At 41.4% G+C, this 25,484-nt stretch overlaps 1 protein-coding gene across 14 annotated transcripts in view; it reads left to right on the top strand.

Annotated features, from left to right (window-relative positions):
• Positions 1–25,484, top strand: part of DEPDC5 (DEP domain containing 5, GATOR1 subcomplex subunit) — a 140,345-nt gene that overhangs the window by 44,572 nt on the left and 70,289 nt on the right. For all 14 annotated transcript variants that reach the window (XM_059139141.1, XM_059139140.1, XM_059139142.1 and 11 more), the window contains 9 exons: positions 8,267–8,370; positions 8,655–8,729; positions 10,284–10,418; positions 11,256–11,317; positions 12,137–12,210; positions 17,541–17,610; positions 19,972–20,008; positions 20,764–20,884; positions 23,163–23,383. In XM_059139141.1, the coding sequence (XP_058995124.1) occupies positions 8,267–8,370; positions 8,655–8,729; positions 10,284–10,418; positions 11,256–11,317; positions 12,137–12,210; positions 17,541–17,610; positions 19,972–20,008; positions 20,764–20,884; positions 23,163–23,383 (899 nt within the window). The remainder of the gene's footprint in view (positions 1–8,266; positions 8,371–8,654; positions 8,730–10,283; positions 10,419–11,255; positions 11,318–12,136; positions 12,211–17,540; positions 17,611–19,971; positions 20,009–20,763; positions 20,885–23,162; positions 23,384–25,484) is intronic.

The following is a 25,484-nucleotide window of genomic DNA, read 5'->3' as shown; positions in this document are numbered from 1 at the left end:
TGAACTCATGACCCTGAGGTCAAGAGTTCTATGCTCTTCCAATTGAGCCAGCTGATTCCTGGAACCTGAGAACCTCTTTTGGCCTAAGAATATATGAAGTTATTTCTACATAATGAATATGAATGAGTATGAATTCACTTGAGGATAATTATGGACATATTAAAACATATTGTAGAAAGCATGAATGAGTTACAAGTATAGATTTACATATGTAAATATATCATTAATATATCATTATACATCATCATAAATATATCATTAAGATAATATATCATTAATATATTAAAATTTCCTCACATTATTAAAAAATCAGCCCCAACATTTTTTTTTTAAGGTTTTATTTATTTATTTGACAGAGATCACAAGGAGGCAGAGAGGCAGGCAGAGAGAGAGAGAGGAGGAAGCAGGCTCCATGCTGAGCAGAGAGCCCCTTATGGGGCTCCATCCCAGGACCCTGGGACCATACCCTGAGCTGAAGGCAGAGGCTTAACCCACTGAGCCACCCAGGTGCCCCAGCCCCAACATTTTTTAAATTAAAAGAAGCTTTGTTTATATTTTTCTTACTATAAAAACAATACAGATTTATTTTTAGGAAAATCATGAAATATAGTTAGGTACAGGGTAATACAATATAGGACACCCTCAATTCCACTTCCCAGGTGCAGTCATCATCACTTGGGTGTATCAAACCCTGTTCTTTGTTTATAGAGACAGAGTAGTTTTCACAGAGATGTGGTCACAGACTCCCCTGCCTTTTTTTTTTTTTTTTAATTAATTTATTTATTTTCAGAAAAACAGTATTCATTATTTTTTCACCACACCCAGTGCTCCATGCAATCCGTGCTCTCTATAATACCCACCACCTGGTACCCCAACCTCCCACCCCCCACTCCCCTGCTTTTTTCACATGATGTTTTAAACGAGCATTTTCTTTTTTTTTTTTTAAATAGATTTTATTTATTTTATTTGACAGAGAGAGATGACAAGCAGGCAGAGAGGCAGGCAGAGACAGAGTGGGAAACAGGCTCCCTGCTGAGCAGAGAGCCCGATGTGGGGCTCGATCCCAGGACACTGAGATCATGACCTGAGCCGAAGGCAGCGGCTTAATCCACTGAGCCACCCAGGCGCCCCACGAGCATTTTCTTTTTAAGATTTTATTTATTTGACAGACAGCGAGAGAGAGGGAACACAAGCAGGAGGAGTGGGAGAGGGAGAAGCAGGCTTCCTGCTGAGCAGGGAGCCTGATGTGGGGCTCAATCCCAGGATGCTAGGATCATGACCTGAGCTGAAGGCAGATGCTTAACAACTGAGCCACCCAGGCACCCCAAAACCAGCATTTTCCACTAACTTCATCACAAATGCCATTCCATGTCAAATACTGTTTCCACAGCATCATTTTTATTGCTCTGTAGACATTTCATTTGATTGCTAGCATTTATTGAACACAAGTAATTTTCAACTTTCCACTACTGTCAGAAGTTCTACCAGTAAATGGTCTTACAGTGTGTAAGCATCAGCTTAGTTATAACCTTAGCATAACCTTAAGCATAAACAGGATAAGTTCCCAGAAACCGAGTTATTGGGTCAAAGATATTCTGTTTCTGTTAAGGCTTTTTATTGGTGTTGCCAAATTGCCCTGCAAAACCACGGAAGTTAAAAAAAAAAATCTGTTTTCCCAGTAGTTATGTTATTTCTCTGTCCTTTCCAACACTGAATACTATTTTCTTTCTTCACAGTTAGAGTGGAAGAACAGTTACCTCACTAAGTCTTAATAATCATTTCTTTTAATACCAAGAGTAAATATTTTCTCATGCTGATTGGCCTTTGTATTTCTCTTTTGCAAATTGTATATTCATCTTCTTAGCTAATTTTTTCATCTTTTTTGTTTTTTGTCTTATCCCTGGTTTGACTTTGTAATCCAGAGGGAAGTACTTTTAATACTGTGGTATGTTTCTCTAGATCTTTTTCTCTTTGGCCCATTTTATTTTATTTTTTAAATATTTTAGTTTATTTTTTAAGTAATGTCTACACTGAGTGTGGGGCTTAAACCTATAATCCTGAGATCAAGAGTTGCATGGTCCACTGACTGAGCCAGCCAGGTACTCCTGTTTAGCCTGTTTTAAAATTGGATGATTTTTTTGGCTTGCTTTTTTTTTTTTTTTTTTTTTTTAAAGGTTTTATTTATTTATTTGACAGAGAGAAATCACAAGTATACAGAGAGGCAGGCAGAGAGAGAGGAAGGGAAGCAGGCTCCCTGCTGAGCAGAGAGCCCGATACGGGACTCGATCCCAGGACCCTGAGATCATGACCCGAGCCAAAGGCAGCGGCTTAACCCACTGAGCCACCCAGGCGCCCCTGGCTTGCTTTGTTTTTAATAAAATCAAATATACTTGGGTGAGAATAGCATTGTGAACCTCCATTACTCATATTAAATGGCTATCAAAGAGGATTTCATTTTTGATAGTTATATATCTATTGTAGCCTGAAATTTTATCATATCATATGATATCTTTATTGTTAGATATTTAATCTTTTTCTAATTTTTATTTATTTATTAAAGATTTTATTTCTTTATTTGACAGAGGGAGAGAGAGCACAAGTAGGCAGAGTGGCAGGCAGAGGGAGAGGGAGAAGCAGGCTCTCCGCTGAGCAGGGAGCCTGACTTGGGGCTCTGTCCCAGGACCCTGGAATCATGACCTGAGCCGAAGGTAGCTGCTTAACTGACTAAGCCACCCAGGCACCCCTCTCATTTTTAAAAAGATTTATTTATTTCCTTGAAAGAGAGAATGAGCAGGAGGGGCAGAGGGAGAGGGAATCTCAAGTAGACGATGCTGAGTGCAGGGCCCAACACGGGGCTCAATCTCACAACCCTGAGATCATGACGTGAGCCAAAACCAAGAGTTGGATGCCCAATCAACTGCACCACCCAGGCACCCCAGTCTTTTTCTAATTTTTAAATTAATCAATGTCCACTGTGATATACAGGTATGTAGTTATACATTACTGAATGTTTCTTGCTTTTTTTTTTAAGATTTTTAAAAAAGATTTTATTTATTTATTTGATAGACGGAGATCACAAGTAGGCAGAGAGGCAAGCAGAGAGCGGGGGGAGGCGGGCTCCCTGTTGAGCAGAGATCCCAATGAGGGGCTTGATCCTAGGACCCTGGGATCATGGCCTGAGCCGAAGGCAGAGGCTTTAACCCACTGAGCCATCCAGGTGCCCCTATTTTAAAGATTATTTATTTATTTATTTGACAGAGAAATTACAAGTAGGCAGAAGAAGGCAGAGAGGCAGGCAGAGAGAGAGGGAGAAGCAGGCTCCCTGCTGAGCAGAGAGCCTGATGTGGGGCTTGATCCCAGGACCATGGGATCACGACCCGAGCTGAAGCCAGAGGCTTAATCCACTGAGCCACCCAGACTCCCCGCCTTTTTTTTTTTTTTTTTTTTTAAATTAAGACTTCTAATTTTTTTAGAGCAATTTTGGGTTCCCAGCAAAATTGAGAGAAGGTACAGGGATTTCCCAAAACTTTCTCTACCCACATCTACATAATGCCATTCTCATATTATCAACATCCTTTACCAGCGTGATGCCATTGTTAGAACTAATGAACCTACACAGATACACCATAATCACTGAAAATCCATAGTTTACCTTAGGACTCACTCTTGGTATTGTACTCTCTGTAGGCTTTGACAAATATTTAATGATATATCTCCATCATTATAGTATCTTGCAGAGTATTTTTACTGCCCTAAAAATCCTCAGTGTATCACTATTCATCCCTTCCTCCAAAGCCCTAATCCTTGGCAACCACTGATCTATTTAGAGTCTGTACAGTTTTGCCTTCTCCAGAAAGTCATGTAGTTGGAATCATACAGTATATAATCTTTTCAGATTGGCTTCTTTCACTTAGTAATATGCACTTAAGTTTCCTTCAAGTCTTGTCATGGCTCATTTCTTTTTAGCACTCAGTAGTATTCCATTGTCTGGATATACCACAATTTATTTATCCATTCATCTACTGAAGGACATCTTGGTTGCTTTCAAGCTTTGGCAGTTATAAATTAGGCTTCTATAAACATCTGTGTGTAGGTTTTTGTGTGGACCCAAGTTTTCATCTCCTTTAGGCAAATATGAAGGAGTTTGACTGCTAGATCATATGATGAGAGTGTGTTTAAGAAACCACCAAACTGTCTTCCAAAGTGGCTGCATTATTTTGCATTCCCACCAGCAAAGAATGACAGTTTCTGTTGCTCCACATCCTTACCAACATTTGGTGTTGTCAGTGTCCTGGATTTCAGCCATTCTGATAAGTATATAGTGGTCCCTTATTGTTGTTTTAATTTGCATTTCCCCATATGACATGATGTGGATCATCTTTTCATATACTTATTTGCCATGTGTGTATCATCTGAGGTGTCTTTTTAGGTGTTCTGCCTATTTTGAATTGGGTTGTTTGTTTCTTATTGTTGAGTTTTTTTTTTTTTTTTAAGATTTTTAAAATTTATCTGACAGCGATCACAAGTAGGCAGAGAGGCGGGCAGAGAGAGAGGAGGAAGCAGGCTCCCTGCTGAGCAGAGAGCCCAATGCGGACCTAGATCCCAGGTCCCTGGAATCATGACCTGAGCCAAAGGCAAAGGCTTTAACCCACTGAGCCACCCAGGCGCCCCTTACTGTTGAGTTTTAAGAGTTTTTTGTGTATTTTGGATGATAGTCCTTTATCAAATGTGTTTTTTGCCAGCATTTTCTTCTAGTCTGTGGCATGTCTTCTCATTCTTTTAACATTGTCTCAGAGCAGAAGTTTTTGTATTTTAATAAGATCTAGCTTATTAGTCTTTTTGTTTCATGGATTGTGGCTTTGGTGTTGAATCTAAAAAGTCATCATCCTACCCAGGGTTATCTAGGTTTTGTGGTATATTATCTTTTAGGAGTTTTATAGTTTTATTTTTTTTTTAAAGATTTTATTTATTTATTATTTGAGAGAGAGAGAGATTGATGAGTAAGAGGAGGGGCAGAGGGAGAAGCAGACTTCCTGTGGAGCAGGGAGCCCAATGTGGGACTCAATCCCAGGACCCTGGGACCATGACCTGAGCCGAAGGCAGATGCCCAACCAATTGGGCCACCCAGGTGTCCAATATAGTTCTACATTTTATATTTAGGTCCACAATCTACTTTGAGTTGGTTTTTAAAAAGTTTTCTGCCAAAACCCAGGATCAAAGCATATATTTTAGTTAATTTTTATGAAGAGTGTAACGTCTGTGTCTGGCTTGCTTGCTTGCTTTCTTTCTCTTTTTTTTGCATGTGGATGTCCAGTTGTTCCAGCACCATTTGTTGAAAAGAATATCTTTGTTCCATTGTGTTATCTTTGCTTCTTTGTCAAAGATCTATTGATATATTTTGGGGATTCTATTTCTAGGTCCTCAATTCTGTTCCATTAATCTGTTTGTCTACTATTTCACCAGTGCCACACTGTGTTTATTACTGTAGCTTCTTGAAGCTTCAAAGGTGTCCAACTTTGTTCTCTTTCAATATTGGGTTGGCTATTCTGGGTCCTGTGTGTTTCTTTTCTTTCTTTCTTTTTTTTTTTTTTTTTTTTAAAGATTTATTTATCTTAGAGGGTAAGAGCTGGGGAGATAGGGGCATAGGATGAGAGAGAGAGAGTTTTGTTTTGTTTTTTAAAGATTTTATTTATTTGAGAGAGAGCATGAGAGGGGAGAGGTCAGAGGGAGAAGCAGACTCCCCTCCGAGCAGGGATCCCGATGTGAGACTTGATCCCAGGACTCCAGGATGATGACCTGAGCCTAAGGCAGTTGCTTAACCAACTGAGCCACCCAGGTGCCAAGGGAGAGAGAGTCTTAAATGGACTCAGCACTGAGTGTAGAGCCCAACTTGAGATCATGACCTGATCCAAAACCAAGAGTCAGACACTAACTGACTCTGCTACCCGGATACTCCCTTTGTCTGCCTTCCTTCCTTCCTTCTTGCTCTCCCTCCCTCCCATTTTCCTCCCTCCCTCTATCCTTTCCTTTCTCTCCTCTCTTTCCTTCTCTCCTCCTCTCTTTTTAAAAAGATTTTATTTATTTATTTGAGAGAGATATCAAGAGAGAACATGTGCAGAGGCAGGGGAGAGGGAGAAAGAAGCAGGCTACCCACTGAGCGGGGAGCCCAATTCAGGGCTCCATCCCAGGACCCAGGATCATGACCTGAGCTGAAGGCAGATGCTTAACCAGCTGAGCCACCCGGGCACCCACTGCTGTGTGTTTCTTTAGGATAAGTTCCTAGCATTAAAATTGCTAGGTTAGGGGCACCTGGGTGGCTCAGTCAGTTAAGCTACTGCTCAGGTCATGATCCCAGGGTCCTGGGATGGAGCTCTGCATCAGGCTCCCTGCTCAGCTGGGAGCCTGCTTCTCCTCCCCTGCCACTCCCCCTGCTTGTATTCTCTGACTCTATCCCTCTGTCAAATAAATAGATAAATTAAATCTTTAAAAAAAAATAAAATTGCTAATTTAATGCAAATGTATGTATTTTCATTTAAATTTAAATTTTACTTCTTGTGGTACATTCACATGGTTCAGAAGGTCTATAGTAAATAGATTGCCACCTATCACTTCTTTCTTTCCTTTTTTTTTTTTTTTAATATTTTGTTTATTTATTTATTTGACAGACAGAGATCACAAGTAGGCTGAGAGGCAGGCAGAGAGAGGAGGAAGCAGGCTCCCCGCTGAGCAGAGAGCCCTATGCAGGGCTTGATCCCAGGACCCTGAGATCATGACCTGAGCCAAAGGCAGAGGCTTTAACCCACTGGGCCACCCTGGCACCCTTTTTTTTTTTTTTTAAAAATACTTTATTTTTAAGGAACACCTGGGTGGCTTAGTTGGTTAAGTATCTGCCTTCGGGTCAGGTCATGATCTCAGGTTCCTGGGATCAAGCCTTGAATTGGGATTCCTGCTCAGCTGCTCGGCACCTCTCTTTGTCTCTCAAATAAATAAATACAATAAAAAAAAAAAAAAAGATTTTATTTTTAAGTAATCTCCATGCCCAACGTAGAGCTCCAGCTTACAAACCTGAGGTCAAGAGTTGCAAGCTCTACTTACTGAGCCAGCTAGGTGCCCCATTTGTATTATTTATTTATTTAGATTTTATTTATTTATTTGAGAGAGAGAGAGCAGGAAAGCATGAGCAGGTGAGGGGCATAGGCTCCCTGCCAAGTAGGGAGCCTGATGTGGTGCTCGATCTTGGGACTCCAGGATCATGACCTGAGCTGCAGACAGACGCTTAACCGACTGAGCCGCCCAGGTGTCCATTCTTACTTGTTTTAAAAGATTTTATTTTTAAGTAATCTCTATGCCCAACATGAGGCTCAAACTCACAACCCTAGATCAAGAGTCTCATGCTCCACTGGGTGAGCCAGTGAGGCTCGCCCCAACCCATCCCTTTCTATTAATCTAGTTTCCTGTGCTCGCTTCGGCAGCACATATTCTATTAATCTAGTTTCCTGACCTAGACATGTTTATCGGATATATATGTAAAACATACATACAGTTATTTTCTTTTTTTTTTTAAGATATTTTTATTTATTTGTTTGACAGACAGAGATCGCAGGTAGGCAGAGAGAGAGAGAGGAGGAAGCAGGTCCCCCGCCGAGCAGAGAGCCCGATGTGGGCCTCGATCCCAGGACCCTGGGACCACGACCTGAGCCGAAGGTAGAGGCTTTAACCCACTTAGCCACCCAGGCGCCCCCAGATATTTTCATTTAGGGTTTTTATATATTCCCTAATTGTAATTCATTATGTGAAAATTTCATATTCCTACTCAATGCTAGGTATTAATACAATCTCAAGGCAGTTTTAAAATATATATTTTTTAAAGATTTTATTTATTTATTTGACAGAGAGAGAGATCACAAGCAGGCAGAGAGTCAGGCAGAGAGAAAGGGGGAAGCAGGCTCCCCGCCGAGCAGAGAGCCCGATGTGGGGCTCTATCCCAGAACCCTGAGATCATGACCTGAGCTGAAGGCAGCGGCTCAATCCACTGAGCCACCCAGGCGCTCCAAAATATTTTATTTTTGTTTTCAATCTGTGTGACTGTTTATGTGATTACATTCCTTTGTTAATGTTTGTTATGTGCATTTGACTTTAATACTTGTTATTATATGGTAAATTACCCTAACCTTGGGAATCCCATCTTCTCCTTTCCTTCAAAACCCTGTGAAGGACCTGATGTAAATAATAAGCTCTTCAGTATTTATGACAATATTCCTTTCAGAGTGGTGGTGCAGAATGAAAGGAGAGAAGAGTGGACTTCACTCCTTGTGACCATTAAAAAACTCTTCATCCAGTATCCAGTGTTGGTGCGACTGGAACAGGCAGGTACTGCATACATATGATAGGAGGTGCGGCAGGGAAAGGAGGATGGAGAGATGAAGGAGGGGAGGTGAAGAGGTTCATGCTTGCTTCCTTCCCAGTGCTGGGCATAGTTTCTGCTTCTGGTCGGGTTTCTATTTCTAGTTGCGTCCATTGTTCATTAGGTATGCAGTAAGTTCAGTAATGTTCCTACTACAGGGTTGGGCGGCCCTGTCCAACTACTTTCTGCTTGTTCTTTTAGAGTTCATCTTTCATGAGATACTTTTCCTTCTTGTGTTTTTTTGCTTCAGAGGGTTTTCCTCAAGGAGACAATTCTACCTCAGCACAAGGAAACTACCTAGAGGCCATCAATCTGTCATTCAATGGTGAGTAAGGACACTAGCCATGGTGAGCTGGCATCTTGTTTACCACATGGATATGAACTTCTTCTTTTTTTTTTTTTTTAATTTTATTTACTTACTTGACAGAAATCACAAGTAGGCAGAGAGGCAGGCAGAGAGAGAGAGGAGGAAGCAGGCTCCCCACTGAGCAGAGAGTCCAATGTTGGGCTCGATCCCAGGACCCTGAGATCATGATCTGAGCCAAAGGCAGAGGCTTTAACCCACTGAGCCACCCAGGCACCCAGGCTATGAACTTCTTTTTACTATCATCCAAAGACCTAGATCCAGTTGATAATCTCCCCACCCACTTACCTCAAAGATTAATTGAAAGCAATAACTTCTGATTGGATGGTTTTAATGGCCAACATTAAGCTTTTGGTTCTGCTGTTCTCATCTGCTTCTCATGGTAACCTGAGAGTAAAGAGCTGGAAGGAATCTTCCTTGGGCTGCTTTACTAAAACTGTGTTCTTGATATTTTCTACCTTATCCCTCAATTGCTTCTAGGGAATTAAAAAAAGATTTTTTTTTAAATTACAAAAGGAACTCATGTTTCTAGAATTCAAATAATCAGAGGTATATCAAGTAAAAAGGAAGATCTCTCCCCTCCCTCTACTGTCAGTTCCCTTCTAAGAGGGAACCTTGTTAACAGTGTGGTGTGATTTCTTCCAAAGGTTTGTTCCAGCATATATGTGTGAGGTGATACGCTTTGTTTCCAAATAACTGAAACCTACTGAATTGGTTTACACAAAAAGGGAAATTTACTCTCAGGATATAGAAACCTGGTGAGGCCACCAGGGAAGGCTTGAACATCATGCAGAAGAAGGTGGGGACCAAGGTGGCTCTAGGAACTGCAAGAGCAGGTATTCCTAGAACAGTGGTCAGCTCCCAGCTCTGCGGTCAGCTCTCTCCTCTCTGTCCAGAATTCCATGTTCCCAGCACAATCTCATTGGCCCAGCTCTGGTTAGGCATCCGTTGACACTGGCTAGTGGTGGAAGTGATGATGTGTGGTCACTTCACTGCATATAACCTGCCCATGGGTCTACACCCAGGTGTGCTGGGGATTCTAAAGCACAGGGTCTTGTGTTAGTCAGTCTTTTAGTCATATTGGAACATCTTTGGTTTTCTAAAGTCAGGATTGTATAGGACAGAAAGAAAAATTAACTTGCCAGATACACAAAGTCCACTCTTTTAAATATTGTCTTAGATTAATATTTGATTTTTATGAATTTCAATACAGACTCATTTATGGATTGTTTAAATTAATGACATAAAATTTGAGCATTTAATGCTGCAAAAGGCAAGTATTAGGCATCAGTGATGGAGTGTTAGCAAAGGCAAATGTGACATAGTCTTGTGTTCAAATAGTTCTTAACGTAGATGGGGAGAGGCAGATGTACACACGACTAACTAGAATTCAGGTGAGAATGTCGCTGCAAAGAAACATGGACAAAATACCCTGAGGGCACAGAGAGGCTCACCAGTGGCTGGTTTCTGAGAAGCTATAACCTCTTCATTTGAGAACTTTTGGTTTCTTTCAAGTGTTTGACAAGCACTACATCAACCGCAACTTTGACCGAACTGGGCAAATGTCTGTGGTGATCACGCCTGGGGTGGGTGTGTTTGAAGTGGACCGTCTACTCATGATCTTGACCAAGCAGCGGATGATAGATAATGGTAATGTTCCTTGGTTTGTGCTGTCTCTGAGTGTTTATAGCCTCACTTACCCGTAGAACTCTGAGCTTTCCCTGGTTCTGTGTGTCAGAGATCCTGGAGATGTGAACAGTGTTAGGGGACAAAAAAAGTTCCGTGGTCAAGTTGGTTTGGGAAGTGCTGGGTCATACACAGTTTAGGCAGATTCCCTAATTGCAGGTTTTAATATGTTAGTGTATCTTGTCTATCTCTAATGGTACTCAGGGTTTTGCAAATATAAATGACACTGGAGAACTCTTTTTGGGGGGATCGTTTCAAGGAACTGGTGTGCCATCAGTCTGCCTTGGGGAGGACCATCAGATCCTCTGATCCTGTCCTCCCTCCATGATGTGCCCTGCTACCCCAGCTTGTAACCCTGGCCTCATTAAATTTGTGCTTCAACAACAAGATGGAGGTGGAATGTAGATCCTGATTGCCAGTGAAGAAGCTCCATTAAATGATATGGATTGTTTTGCTTTTTTACTGAAATAACAAAGTTCCTGTTCCTTTCTGGCCTTGAAACTTGAGTAATGGGGCCTGGGTTGTCTTTTTGACCAATCATGATTTACAAAGCGGTCAAAGGCTAATTGTCAAGGATTTAATAATTGCAGGCTGTGATGGGACCTGGTAAAGAGGAAAGAGACAAAAACGCATCTATTTATTTCTCTGCTCTGTAGGCAAATAAGGTTATAAATCATAGGATGGGAAGTCAGCTTTGCCTCATACCCTGACCCGCTTAAATAGTATTGTTAATAGATTAGGACACTTATCTCTACTTTTCCCACCTCCACCCCAATCTCTTTTCGTCTTCTGTCTTTTTAGGAATTGGTGTGGACTTGGTATGCATGGGGGAGCAACCATTACATGCTGTCCCGTTGTTCAAGGTAATTCGATTTTGGAGTGCTTCCTAAACCAATTTCCTAGTACTAGGGTGGTCTTGAGAATACTGCTGAATAAGGGCGTCTGGGTGGCTCAGTTGTTAAGCATTTGCCTTTGGTTCAGGTCATGATCCCAGGGTCCTGGGATCAAGCCCCACATCTGGCTCCCTGCTTGGTGGGAAGTCTGCTTCTCCCTCTCCTATTCTACCTGCTCGTGTTCCCTCTCTCACTGTGTCTCACTCTGTCAAATAAATAAAATCTTGAAAACAATAAAAGAATGAATACTTCAGAACAGAAAAGTTGAAGTGAGTTGGGGGAAATTGGAGGGGGAAATGAACCATGAGATACAGTGGACTCGGAGAAACAAACTGAGGGTTTTGGAGGGGAGAGGCTTGGGGGGTTGGGTGAGCCTGGTGGTGGGTGTTAAGGAGGGCACGTATTGCATGGAGCATTGGCTGTGGTGCATAAACAGTGAATGCTGGAACACTGAAAAGAAATAAAATAGGGGCGCCTGGGTGGCTCAGTGGGTTAAGCCACTGCCTTCGGCTCAGGTCATGATCTCAGGTCCTGTGATCGAGTCCCGCATCGGGCTCTCTGCTCAGCAGGGAGCCTGCTTCCCTCTCTCTCTCTCTGCCTGCCTCTCCATCTATTTGTGATTTCTGTCTGTCAAATAAATAAATAAAATCTTTAAAAAAAAAAAAAAAAGAAATAAAATAAAATAAAATGGAAAAAAAAAACTTAAAAAAAAATAGAAAAGAAAAGTTAGAGCAGTTCCATAGCCTCCTTGTTTTCTAGCTGATCTGTGACCTGGCTTTTTTCTTCTAGCTACATAATCGAAGTGCGCCTCGTGATTCTTGTCTGGGTGATGACTATAATATTCCTCACTGGATAAACCACAGGTAGGTGTGACCTTGATTCGTAGTAGATGATGTGGGTTTTGAGTAACTTCCTTGCCATTTTCTCTTCCCATCTATAAAGTTCTTTTTTTTTTTTTTTTTTAAAGATTTTATTTGTTTATTTGACAGAGACACAGCGAGAGAGGGAACATAGCAGGGGGAGTGGGAGAGGGAGAAACAGATCTCCCTTTGAGCAGGGAGCTGGATGCGGGGCTCAATCTCAGAACCCCAGAATCATGACCTGAGCCGAGGGCAGCTGCCTAACAACTGAGCCACCCAGGCATCCCCCCTTCCCCCGCCAATCTGTAAAGTTCTTACCATAGAAACTTTTGTCCAGAAAATGCAGAGACCAAAGTTCCAGTGTTTGCTTAGAGTTTCTGTACATGCAAAGCGGTGGCAGTAACATAATAACAGTCTAGAGTGGAAAAATAAAGGCAAATTTGAAGGACTTATTTTTATTATTAGCCCTAGCTACTAAAATTCCCAGCTCCCACAGATTATAGCAGATGAACATTCTGCCCTTCTCTGTTTGTAGAAAAATCCCCAAGCCTCTTCTTCACATTGGGACAAGGCCTCAGTGTTTCTGCTGACTGAGACTCAATGGGGTTATCTCTCATGCCTCTCTCAGTGCTACTGCCTTCTCCCATCCTCATGTTTTTGAATATCTGCAATATTTTTTAATTTTATTTTTAAGATTTTATTTACTTGATAGCATAAGCAGGGGGAGCGGGAGAGGGAGAAGCAGGTTGCTCGCTGAGTGGAAAGTCTTCTGTGGGGTCCTGGGATCATGATCTGAGCCCAAGGCAGTTGCTCAACCAACTGAGCCCCCCAAGTGCCCCGGATAACTGCAGTAGTCTTTTTTTTTTTTTTAAGATTTTGTTTATTTATTTGATAGAGAGAGATCACAAGTAGCAGAGAGGCAGGCAGAAAGAGAGCAGAGAAGCAGGCTCTCTGCTGAGCAGAGAGCCCGATGTGGGTCTCGATCCCAGGACCCTGAGATCATGACCTGAGCCAAAGACAGAGGCTTAACCACTGAGCCACCCAGGCGCTCTGCAGTAGGCTTATTAGTGTGTCTATTTCTGATCTCTCTCCTTCAGTCCATCCTTTAGATCAGGGTTTTTCAACCTCAGCACTACTGACATTTTGGGCCAGATCATCTTTGTTGTTGGGGGGCTGCCCCATGCCTTGTAGGAAGTTGAGCAGCATCCCTGATCTCTACCCACCAGATGCCAACAACACCTACCCCCAGCGTGATAACCAAAATGTCTCTGAGAACTGTGGCTAAGTGAATTTTCCTATAAAAAAACCTGGAGCGAGTTAACTGTTCCTTTGAAATCTGCCAGTAGAGCTCATAACCTCCTGGAAACTAACTATGAGAACTAGATATCTGCAGACCTGCCAAAAGTGAAAAGACTTGAGCTATTATTCTTTTTAGTGTTTTATGATTTTTAAAAAAAATGCCTGCAGGTTTATGGAAAGTGCAGTCGAAACCATTGGAAACTGGAAAGGGAAATCATTTAAATTAAAAAAAAAATTTTTTTAAATTTAAAAAAATCCAGTGTCTCCTACAGTACCACATGCCTCCCGAGTGGCAGAATCCCACTCATTCCCCATTCCCCACTTCGAGAATCAGTTCTTTAGGCCAGTGGTTTCTTCTTTCCGATTTTTTTCTTAAGCAACAGCCTCCCCACCTTTTTTTTTTTAAGTATAAGTCTTACTTGCAACCAAGTATACAGTAGTGAGAAAGTACTCTTTTCACTTTTGTATGAGGAAAAGTTCACTTTTCCTGATGTAGTAGGCCCATATGTCACACCAAGGAACCCTGGGGTTCTGTGGGCCAGCATCTATCAACTACCATTCTACCTGGTTACCAGAGTCATTTCATGAAAAGTAAATCCCATTGCTTTTCTTCTCTGATTACTCATACCTGCTTGATGAAGACTGAAGTGTTTGACATCTGAGGCCTCCTTTCCCCCCTTTGCCCTCTTTTATTCTGCATAGCAGATGCACACTTGCCCCTCTTCTGAGTCTTTCTACCTGGAGGGCCTCTCCACCTGCCCTCTTCCTCACAAATGCCTATTTATCCTCTAAAACCTGACCTCAGCAACTCTCTCCTGCGAGTTTTTCCTGTGCTGTCCTGGAGAGCCAAAAGCCACCTTCTCTTGAGTGCTTCTGGAGCATTCTGCCCTTCCCTGGGTTGTCTGTTTTAAGGCGGCATTCTGTGAAGGGCAGAAGACTGCTCAGCTGTTCCCCAAGCTAAACAGAACCTGTAATTTTGTCTTCTGTTTAGTTAGAAGTCTTTGCTGGAGACCAGCTTGAAAATTGATCACAAATGCTGATTTTGGCCTTCTGGTTTTTTCTCTACCTTTGCTATGGGCCAGATTGCCCTTGTATGGTGGTTGCTCCCAGTCAGCTGTAATCATTCATAGGTGAAGAACCAAGAAGGAATAGTGGTTTGGCCATCCGTGTAAGGATGGTCTGGTCACCCAGTAATTATCCTGTTCTGAGTGTGCCTCTCCCTTCTCAGCGCAGTGAGGGACTCTCTGGCTGGTCATCCATGTGATTCCGTTATGTACATGTGTGTGTAACTGTTCAGTGATGTTCAGTTTTGTATGTTGTCATTGCATTGCTTGATGAAGTCACTTTAAGAAAAAGTGCCTGCTTTCCAAGAGGTTGCCTTCAGAATCTTTCTCATCTTGTATTTATGTTACTGTCGTTTTAAAAACTTGGTCCAAGTAAAATAGTATTTTGAACTTTTTTGATTTTTCACTTATTTCAGGGAGCAATGTATCTTCTTTTTTGTCAGCCCTTTAATTAGTTTTGGCTTTGTAATCTTTAAATAGACATTCAGATTCTTTTGCCCATAAGAAAATAGCTACTGTTTAATTATACACCATATTTCATGGTTTTATGTTTAGTTTAGGAAATAATTAAAGGACAGAGTAGCTGTAGCACACAAAAAATTATATAAGAATTTAAGCACTGTAATTTCCTCAAATTTTAATTAATAATAACTTGAAGGTTTCCTGATGTATCACTTTATTTTTCATGCCAAATTGGCTCTCTGATGCCATTTAAGATGGATGATAGATCCAGGTGGGGCTTCAGAATTTGAGAGCTGGGATGGCCTGAGGCCTGCTTTTCACTTCTCATTGTGAGCCTTATTTGCTTGAGCCATCCAGGGACAGGAGCAAAGAGGGCTGGCTGCCTGGGCTACATGGCTGCTCACAGGGGCCATTGTTCTCATTCTGTCCGCAGCCTCTTCAAAAGCATCCCACAAGGCCAGAGAGCTTACCTGAAGCATAAACAAATTGTCTTCAGTGAAAAATTATCACTCTCCAAAAAGATCCAAAAAGTAAATTAATAGCAGATATATGAGTTACGAAGGTGGGGGATATCACCGACTATCCCCAGAGACTGTTTTGGAGATCATAGAGACCTCCAGTCACACTGTATAGGTGAGGAACCTGAGTTCCAGAGAGGTAAAGTGGCTCATTGAACAACAAATTCATGGCAAACCTGAAGCTATTGGTTTAAACCATTTGAAATTGTGATAGGAGACTGGTTTTGACTTTTTTTTTTTTTTTAAGATTTTATTTATTTATTTGACAGAGATCACAAGTAGGCAGAGAGGCAGGCAGAGAGAGAGAGAGGAGGAAACAGGCTCCCTGCTGAGCAGAGAGCCTGATGTGGGACTCGATCCCAGGACCCTGAGATCATGACCTGAGCCGAAGGCAGCGGCTTAACCCACTGAGCCACCCAGGCGCCCTGGTTTTGACTTTTAAACACAGCAATTTCATGTGGATAAATCTAGTAGAAACCCATTGTTCTGGCTAACATCACTATGCCACACAAATTTTTAAATTTATATTTATATTTTATTTATATTTTTCAAATTTTATTTTTATTTATATTTTATTTTTTTTATATTTATATATATCTTTATTTATATATTTTTTATATTTATATTTTTTGTTTATATTTATTTATATTTTTTCAAATTTTTATTTAAATTTGAGTTAGTTAACATATAGTATAATATTGGTTTCAGGAGTAGAATTTAGTGATTCATGACTTCCCTCAGATCATTTGTAATTAATATCTGGAAACAGAGCTACATCCTCTACATAGTACTTTCCTTGGTACCACTTGGAGTGGCCAAGTGCCAGGAGCTGGTTGGACTCCAGGTCTTAATGTAGTTAGTATTCTTTTTTTTTAAAAGATTTTATTTATTTATTTGACAGACAGAGATCACAAGGAGGCAGAGAGACAGGCAGAGAGAGAGGAGGAAGCAGGCTCCCTGCCGAGCAGAGAGCCCGGTGCGGGGCTCGATCCCAGGACCCTGGGATCATGACCTGAGCCGAAAGCAGAGGCTTTAACCCACTGAGCCACCCAGGCGCCCCTGTAGTTAGTATTCTTACTTTCTTGTGCACATAAAGTGTTAGTTACTAGGATTACCCTAAAGTCTGCTGGTTATCTATTGATACTGCCTTTTTTTTTTTTTTTTTTTTTTTTTGGCTTATGATCAGAGTTATGATGGAAGGTGGGGATTGGTTAGTATTCAGAACATCCTTCCCATAAATTAATTATAGATTAAAGAGGATGCCTGAGAAATGGAAAAGGCTGTATAGCCTCTATTTCCTCATTCATTCAGTATACCCAGGGCCAGCTTGGGTCTCCCAGTTTTCTTTTGTGCCTGACATGACAAATGTGATTTTCAAAGGGGTAGGAATTTGATGGTTGTGTCTTTTTTTTTTTTTCCCTTTCCTTTTTTTCTTCTTCTTCTTTTTTTTTTCCTTTTCTCTTCTTTTCTTTTCTTTCTTCTTAAGTAGATTCCATGGCCAGAATGGAGCCCAGTGCAGGGCTTGAACTCACAACCCTGAGATCAAGATGTGAGCTAAGGTCAAGAGTCAGATGCTCAAAAGACTGAGCCACCCCTGTGCTCTCTTTTCATGAGATCACTTTTTTCTTGCCTTGCATGATTTATTCTTGCTTACCAAATACTATTCAACCAATAAGGAGCACCTTTGGGCCCAGCATCATGCCAAGTATCAAGATGCAAAAGTATCATGGTATAAATAGATTTAAGGAGGAGTTTCTCATCCAGGTAGGAATCAGGGCTAGCATGAAACCGTTTATGGAGAATGAAAGAACAATAATTAAAACCATATTTAATGTTTTATAGTAATTACAGAACAAGTTAGAATTGGGGGAATGAGTGAAGCCTGAGACATAGGCAGTCATGAGAGGGCTAATTCATGGCTGCGTTTTAATTGTGTCTTGAAATTTAAAATGAAAGGAGCTTAGATTAATGACCCTTTCTTCTTTCACAGTTTCTATACATCCAAAAGCCAGCTCTTTTGTAACAGTTTCACCCCACGAATAAAACTGGCAGGAAAGAAGGTAGGTGTCACCAACCTCCAGAGCCTTCAGGGACAGTCCCTCACCAACATGGTTATTTTGGTCCCGAGATATGCCCTTCTCCCTTACGGTCATTAATATGTTTAAGATACTCATCTTAGAGCTTTGTAATTTTCCACATTAAATACATCAATAACAAGGCAAACCCTCCCAGACCATAAGAAATATCTTTGGGAAAAGTATGACAATTATTTGTAGTTCCTTAATAATGAAAAGAATTATTTTAGTTATGATGTGACTGGTTTATTCAGATACTGGGACCTCTCAGATACCTTTGGGGACAAAGACATGGGCATGCATTGCAGCAAAGGGGAAAGATGAAAAGATCAAATCTTAGTGGTAAAGAAATGCAAATTCAAACAAGAATAGGATTATTTTTTGCTCACCAAATGGGTTTATTTTATTTAACTTTATATTTAAACATTTCATTTTTAAGTAATTGCTACACCCAGACTTAACAACCCAAAGATCAAGAGTCACATGCTGTACGGACTGAGCCAGGCAGACACCCCTGCTTACCGGATAACCTTAAAGCAAAATAATTATACTAAGTCCTAGAAAAAGTGGTGAAGTTGGTGCTCGAGTACCTGGTTGTTGTACCATACTTATGAAAAGAATTCAGCCATGTATATCAATAGCAGTGCAAATGTTCATGCTACTTAATCAGATAATTCCATTTTGGCAATGTGGTCTAAGGAAATAACTGAGCTGTATTGAATGCAAGTGAAGTCTTGGTCCTGTATTATTTATAATAGCTACAAGTTGAAGATAATAGGGAAATGACTAAGTGGAACCATGAGATATCCACTCGATGGAATATATTCACAGCCAATAAAAATGCCAGTTTTAAGAATCTTAAAGGGTGTTTTTGATGTAATATGAAGAGAAGAGCAGACTGTTAGGTATGTAGGTGGTATACCAGTGTGCTCTCACGCAGCTGCCTGTTTCTACCAGAGCTGAACTCTGAAAGTTGTCCCATTGTCACTTTGTTAGTAGTATCAGGGCCATTTCTTCCTTTATGGGGAAGAATGGGGGGTTAATGTTACTTGTCTAATAAGGAAAATGTTAATTTCAAGGACTAGGAGGATTCCTCCTAAAATAGGCCATGTCAAGTAGTGAAGTGCTGGGAGAAGGGACTCTGCCCAGAAAGGGCCACCTCCTGTCCTCTGAGGTTTTATGCCTTCATCACAACCCTTCTGGGCAAAGAGGAACACAGAGGAACTTCTCTGCAACATGACCATTTTTGTCTTTTTTTTCCCCACAAGATTTATTATTTGAGAGAGAGAACAAGAGCACTCATGCTGCGTGTAAGCGGTGGGGAGGGGCAGAGAGAGAGAGAGAGAGAGAAAGAGAGAGAATCTCCAACAGATTCTCTGCTGAGCATGGAGCCTGATGTGGGGCTTGATCTTACGACCCTGAGGTCATGAACTGAGCTGAAATTGAGAGGTGGACACCTAACTGAGCCACTCAGGTGCCCCTGCAAAAAAATAAATAAGTAAATAAAATAAAATAAAAATAAAAAAATTTTTATTTTATTTTGAAGATTTTTAAAAATATATTTGAGAGAGGGATCAAGAGAGAGAAAATGAGTGGGATGAGAGGGTGAGGGGTGGAGGGAGAAGCAGGGTCTCCATTGAGCAGGGAGCCCCATGTTGGGCTCAATCCCAGGACTCTGGGATCATGACCTGAGCCAAAGGCAGATGCTTAACTTACTGAGCCACCCAGGCACCCCAACATGATCATTTTAAAGAAGAAACAATGAGTATTATGAACATTTAAAGGGTGCTGAAAAATATTTATTTGGGTGGAAAAAAAAAGCTCCTTCTGTTTTCTATCTCTGTATGCCATTTCAGCAAACTGGGTAATCCACTCAGTGCTGAGCTCTTGTGGGTGTAGGCAGACCGGTGAGAGTACCATGGTGAAGGGGGAGGCATGCATGCAGGGCTTAGGGTAAAGTAGGAGCAAGCCACGGTAGGACATATACACCAGTGGACTGACCAAGAGCATGAAGGGCTGGGCTTGGATTTTGGCTCTGCCAGCTGCTAACCATGTGACTTTGAGCAAGTCCCTTTTTCTCTTTAGAATTGAATATCCTTTCCTGAAGGTGGGGTGCATATCCCCATTGAATAGAGTTTTGAGGGTGACCAAGGTGTGAAGTGGGCCGGGTAGGGCCTGATACTGAGGTAGGGGGGCCTCAAGTGTTCCCTCCTGCCTTTCTGTCAGTTTCATTGAGGGGGAAGGCACGGTCCCTTCCCTGGGGAGCAGCCACCTACATATTGTGCCTTGTGATAAGTTCTGTTCTGGCAGAGGAGACAGTGATTAATTATCTATCTAATTTTACAGCCTGCCTCTGAGAAAGCAAAAAATGGCCGTGATACATGTGAGTATTTTTGTGACTTCCTTTCATCCCTTTTAGAAAGAGTCAGCTAAGCCATGGCAACAAGATCATGTGAGGTCGCAGAAACAGTTTACCACCCAGTTGGGAAACTGGAGTTCCCTTTGGAAGGTCCCTTAACCACCTTGTATATTTTTGTCCCATCACCTGCAAAATGGATGGTGACAAACCTTGTTTTTCTTTTCCTTAGGTCAGTTGTAGGGATTGGGTAGAAAATTTTAAAGTACTAACTGTGTTACATATTAAGATGATCTTTTTAAAGTGGAATCCCAGAAGAATGAAATATTGCCAAAACCTTACCTTTATTTAGTGCTATATTATTTTCTTTTTTTAAAAAATATTTTAAAATTTATTTTGAGAGAAAGAGAGATTGAGAGATAGAGAGCAAGTGGGTGGGGGAGAGGCAGAGTGAGAGAAAGAATGTAAAGTAGACTCAACGCTGAGCGAGGAGCCCTATGCGGGGTTCGATCTCAGAACCATGAGATCATGACCTGAACCAAAATCAAGAATTCAAAGCTTAAGCGAGCCACCTATGTACCCTAGTGCTAGTGTTATTTTCTGTATCACTTCGACATGTAAGTCATTTAATTTCAACAACCTGATGAATGGATTATCATCTCGCTTTTCTTGGGCGGTCATGATGGTGATCATCTCTGCCTTGCAGATTTTGATGAAGACCCTTCGAAGGCATCTGGTTGAAATGTGTTTTAATGACTATTTGTGTGATTTATGCATTTCAGCTCTTGGGACACCAAAAGAACCTGAGAATGCCCTCCCCATCCAAGTAGATTATGATGCTTACGACGCCCAAGTTTTCAGGCTACCAGGCCCATCCCGGGCTCAGCGCCTCGCCACCTGCAGGTTTTTTGCCAGATTCACTTTGGAGTGTATATAAAAGTTGCTTGGAAAAAATCTGAGGGCCTGTGGGGACCTTCATGAGTACAACCTTGAAATTGTTTTAAATTAAAATTAGCCAATGGAAGCTATACCATGTAGCTCATTGGGGATTTTGTTTCCAAGTTCTCTGGCCCACCCATTTTGTTAGCTATATTTGCAGGAAGCATTTTCTCCAAATAAAGAGAGTGTTCTGCTTTTTCTAACCAAGAGAAACAATTCACAGATTCTAGAATATTTTTCTCACTGGGCTGCTACTAATACGTATAGATCCTATAGATCCACAGTTCCTTTTGGCTTTTTTATTCCCAGAAGGCAAGAGACTTCCCTTTAATTGCTTTTTTTTTTTTTTTAAATAAGATTTTATTTATTTATTTAGTTGTCAGAGAGATAGAGTACAGGCAGGCAGAGTGGCAGGCAGAGGCAGAGGGAGAAACAGGCTCCCTGCGGAGCAAAGAGCCCTATGTGGGACTCGATCCCAGGGCGCTGGGATCATGACCTGAGCCGAAGGTAGCTGCTTAACCGACTGAGCCACCTAGGCATCCCTCTTTAATTGCTTTTTAAATTGCTCCATGGTGTTTGGTCATAAGCTAGTCTTTAAGAGTGATGTAGTTAGATTTACCAATATATTAATTTCTGAGTATTATGTTAAAAAAAAAAATCCATCCCTATCCCAGGGCTTCCTCCTGCCCTTGTGAACCAAGTACCACAAACCCATTTTCCAGATTTCTTAAATATGCAAGTTTATTTAAGCACAAGTGATTGGAAAAATATGCATCCCTTCACATTGGTAAATGAGCTTATAGTGGCCACATGATTATCTTTTGTCCTTTTTCCTCATCCCAAGATGAAAACATTTAGAGCTCAGACAAAACATTTCCTAAATGTTGAGAACATTCAGTGCCATTAACTACAGCTCTCCCACACATAGATGCTGCTTAGGGGCTCGGTCGTGTTTTCATTTGGAGTATTTTAAAATGCTTTCATGGTCCAAGATCCTTGGTTTTCCTTTTTCTAATGAAAGGTGGCAAGACCTGGTATTTCAGAGACCTAGGTTATATGTTCCCTGAGGGAGCAGACCATGTTTTGGTGCTCTGTACCCTGTGCAGGATGAGCATCCACTAGTGTCCATATATTTACTGTTGCAATAATGTACATATGGTCAGCTCAGGGGATCTGTTTTCAGGCTGTTTAAGCTCTGACTTAAGGCAAAATCCTTCCAGGTGGAAAGCAAACAGCTCTGATGCCAGAGAGGGCAAGCCTTATCTATAGTTGCTGACTTTTCCTTTTTTCCTTTTTGTCTCCCCATTGGGCTTCTCCCCTTTTGATACTTCCTCCCCCTTAGGGAGTTTTATGTTTTAATAAGAGTATACTGTTTTTTAAACCTTTATTAAGGACATGTTCGGACATGTTCGAACGTGTTCGAACAAATGGAGTAATATAATGAAGAGTGCTCAGTGTCTTGTGAGACTCATTTCATTACTTTCCTCACATTTTGCATTTTGCATTTTGCTTGAGTGTTCTAAAGCAAATCCTTTTTAAAAAACCTGTAAATACTATAATGTATGTCTCTAACAGAAACAAATAAGTAATCACAAGTACCAAAATTAACACTAATTCTTTCATATCTTCTACTAGCCAGTCTATAATTAGATTTCCCAGTTGTTTCAAAAATGTATTTTTAGTTTGAATTGGGATCTAAAGGAGATGTAGACATTGCATTTGATTGGAATATCTTTTTTTCTCTAAATGTAGTTGTGTTGCTTTCTTCATTTGGCTGATTGTTATGTTATAATGTTTAACTTCTCCTCTCTTTTCTGGATTTCCTATAAACCAGCAATGACCTCCAGAGGCTTGATTAGATTTAGGCTCAGTTTTTTCATGCAGGAAGCCTCTTGAGGTGGCACTGTGTACTTTTCTCTTGCGTCATATTGTATCCTGCGTAGTTGTCCCATTTTCAGTGATATGAGATGGATCAGTGGGGATCAAGCAGGGTCAGACTGGACCAGTCACTGCTTGACAGCAATTACCCTAAGACTTGGGCCATTTGCAAACAGTTCTTAACATAGCATCTCAAGCTGGTCAAGGCAGAATACCTCCTACTATTTCCCACTCATAGATCACAGTGGGGGTTTTTGTTATTGGTTTCCCAAGTATCTTGGGGTGGCGACTAATTTTGTGTTTTCAGTTCTGGGTGGGGCAGCATCACTTGTTGGTTGGTAACTCATTGTCTCTCATCTTTCAGGTCTGTGCGAGAGCGGGAGAGTCACCATCGGAAGAGTGCCAGCTCCTGCGACGTCTCATCCAGTCCTTCCTTGCCCAGCCGCGCACTGCCCACTGAGGAAGTGAGGAGCCAGGCTTCTGATGACAGCTCCCTGGGCAGGAGTGCCAACATCCTGATGATCCCACACCCCCACCTGCACCAGTATGAAGTCAGCAGCTCCTTGGGCTATACCAGCACTCGAGGTCAGAGAGCTGAAGTATGGGCACAGCTAGGGACAGATGGGGACAGCTCCCTTCCTATAGCAGGGGCTAGGGGGCACGGGATGTGACCAGGTGTGGGGTTTAAGCCCCATATCTTATTTATTTCCATGCCAGTGCATTGAGCTGTATGTATGTGCCTCTGACACCTTTCCCCCCTTCACTGTAGCTGTATACCTTTCCTTCTGTTAATGTAGATACTTTCTTAGGCCTAGAGCCCAAGGTGTTTGCTCATTTCCTTTTTAAAAAAATTTTTAAATTTTTTGAAGAGTTTATTTACTTGAGAGAAGATAAGAGAAAGAGAGAGAGAGAACACAGAGGCAGAGGGAGAAGCAGACTCACTGCTGAGCAGGCAGATTCACTGCTGAGCAGGGAGATGGACATGGGACTCAATCCCAGTACTCTGAAATCATGACCTGCGCTGAAGGCAGACATTTTTTTTTTTTTTTAAGATTTTATTTATTTCTTTAACAGAGAGAGAGAGAGATCACAAGTAGGCAGAAAGGCAGGCAGAGAGAGAGGAGGAAGCAGGCTCCCCGCCAAGCAGAGAGCCCGATGCGTGACTCGATCCCAGGACCCTGAGACCATGACCTGAGCCGAAGGCAGTGGCTTAATCCACTGAGCCACCCAGGCGCCCCTGTTTACCTATTTCCTTATCACTGTCATTTGTGCCATCCCTAAAACAGCCTTTGCCTCATATTCTACTTTAAGATTTCTCGCAGTCACCTGCTAACCTGGCTTGCAGTAACGAGTGTGGGTACTGCTTTTTTTGTATCTCATCCTGCCATTCGACCGTACCTGCAGCTGGAGTCTAAAGGCCCCTCCTGAAAAAACTTCTGTTTGAAATCATTATGGATCCATGGAAAACTGCAAATTACACACGCATGCACACACATTGGGAGGTCGTATGTACCTTTCATTCATTTCCCCATGGAGACATGTTGTATAATTGTAGACAACCTCACAGTCACAGAAACTGACGCTGGTACAAGCCCACAGCGCTTATTCAGAGTTCACCAGCTTTGCATGTACTCATTTGTGCATGTGTATGTCTATGCAGGTTTTTTTTTTTTTTTAAAGTAAGTACCATGCCCAACATGGGTCTTGAACTCATGACTCTGAGATCAAGAGTCATATGCTCTAAAAACTGAGCCAGCCAGGCACCTCCTGTGCAGTTTTATCATGTGTGTAGATTTATTTATTTGTGAGTATCATCGTAATTAAGATACCAAACTATCCCATCATCACAAGGCTGTCTTGTGCTACCCCTTTATAGCCACACACTGTCACTAATCATTCTCTTTCTCTATAATTTTGTTAATTTCGAAGATGTTCTATAAATGTAAGCATAGCCCTTCTGACTTTTGACCAGTGACTTAGGAATGTTGTATACATGCAGCTTCCCTCTGTTGCCCTCCTGGAAGGATTCCTGAAGGGTGAGGACTGTTTTCTGTGTGCCAGGACATTGAAGGGGAAGGCATCAGCTCCAGCATCATATACACTGTGCCAAAGGCCTAGGACATTTTTTTGTTTTAATTTTATTTGTTTATTTGCGAGACAGAGAGAGAGAGCATGAGAAGGCAGAGGGTCAGAGGGAGAAGCAGAGTGCCTGCTGAGCAGGGAGCCTGATGCAGGATTTGATCCTGGGACTCCAGGATCATGACCTGAGCTGAAAGCAGTTACTTAAGCAACTGAGCCACCCAGATGCTCCAGGTCTAGGAAGATTTTTGACCGCAGGAAAAAGTTTGTTTTTTAACTGGCTCAAAGTATAAAAAAGAAATGCTGAAAGAGAAAGGAGCAGATATTTAATTGCATGACTATAGCATATAACCTATGTATATAAACATTCAAAGAAATTTTAATACGTTTGAAATTTTCTAGGTTATCTTTTTCCCACTTTCTGGAAATATCTAAGTTTGCATGACAGGTACTCCCATTTTGCTGAAAATATTCTTGGTAGGGTCTGTAACAAAAGCTAAATTAAACTAAATGTTAATTCTTTCAAAACGCTTTTTTACTCTAAAATCCAGCTCTCTGGGGAAATAACATTGTAGCTTTGAAATTAGCTTTGAAAATAGTTTTCTTA

The sequence above is a fragment of the Mustela lutreola genome, chromosome 11, assembly GCF_030435805.1.
Source record: "Mustela lutreola isolate mMusLut2 chromosome 11, mMusLut2.pri, whole genome shotgun sequence".
NCBI classification, from domain to species: Eukaryota; Metazoa; Chordata; class Mammalia; order Carnivora; family Mustelidae; genus Mustela; species Mustela lutreola.
This window is presented reverse-complemented; position numbering and strand designations above follow the sequence as displayed.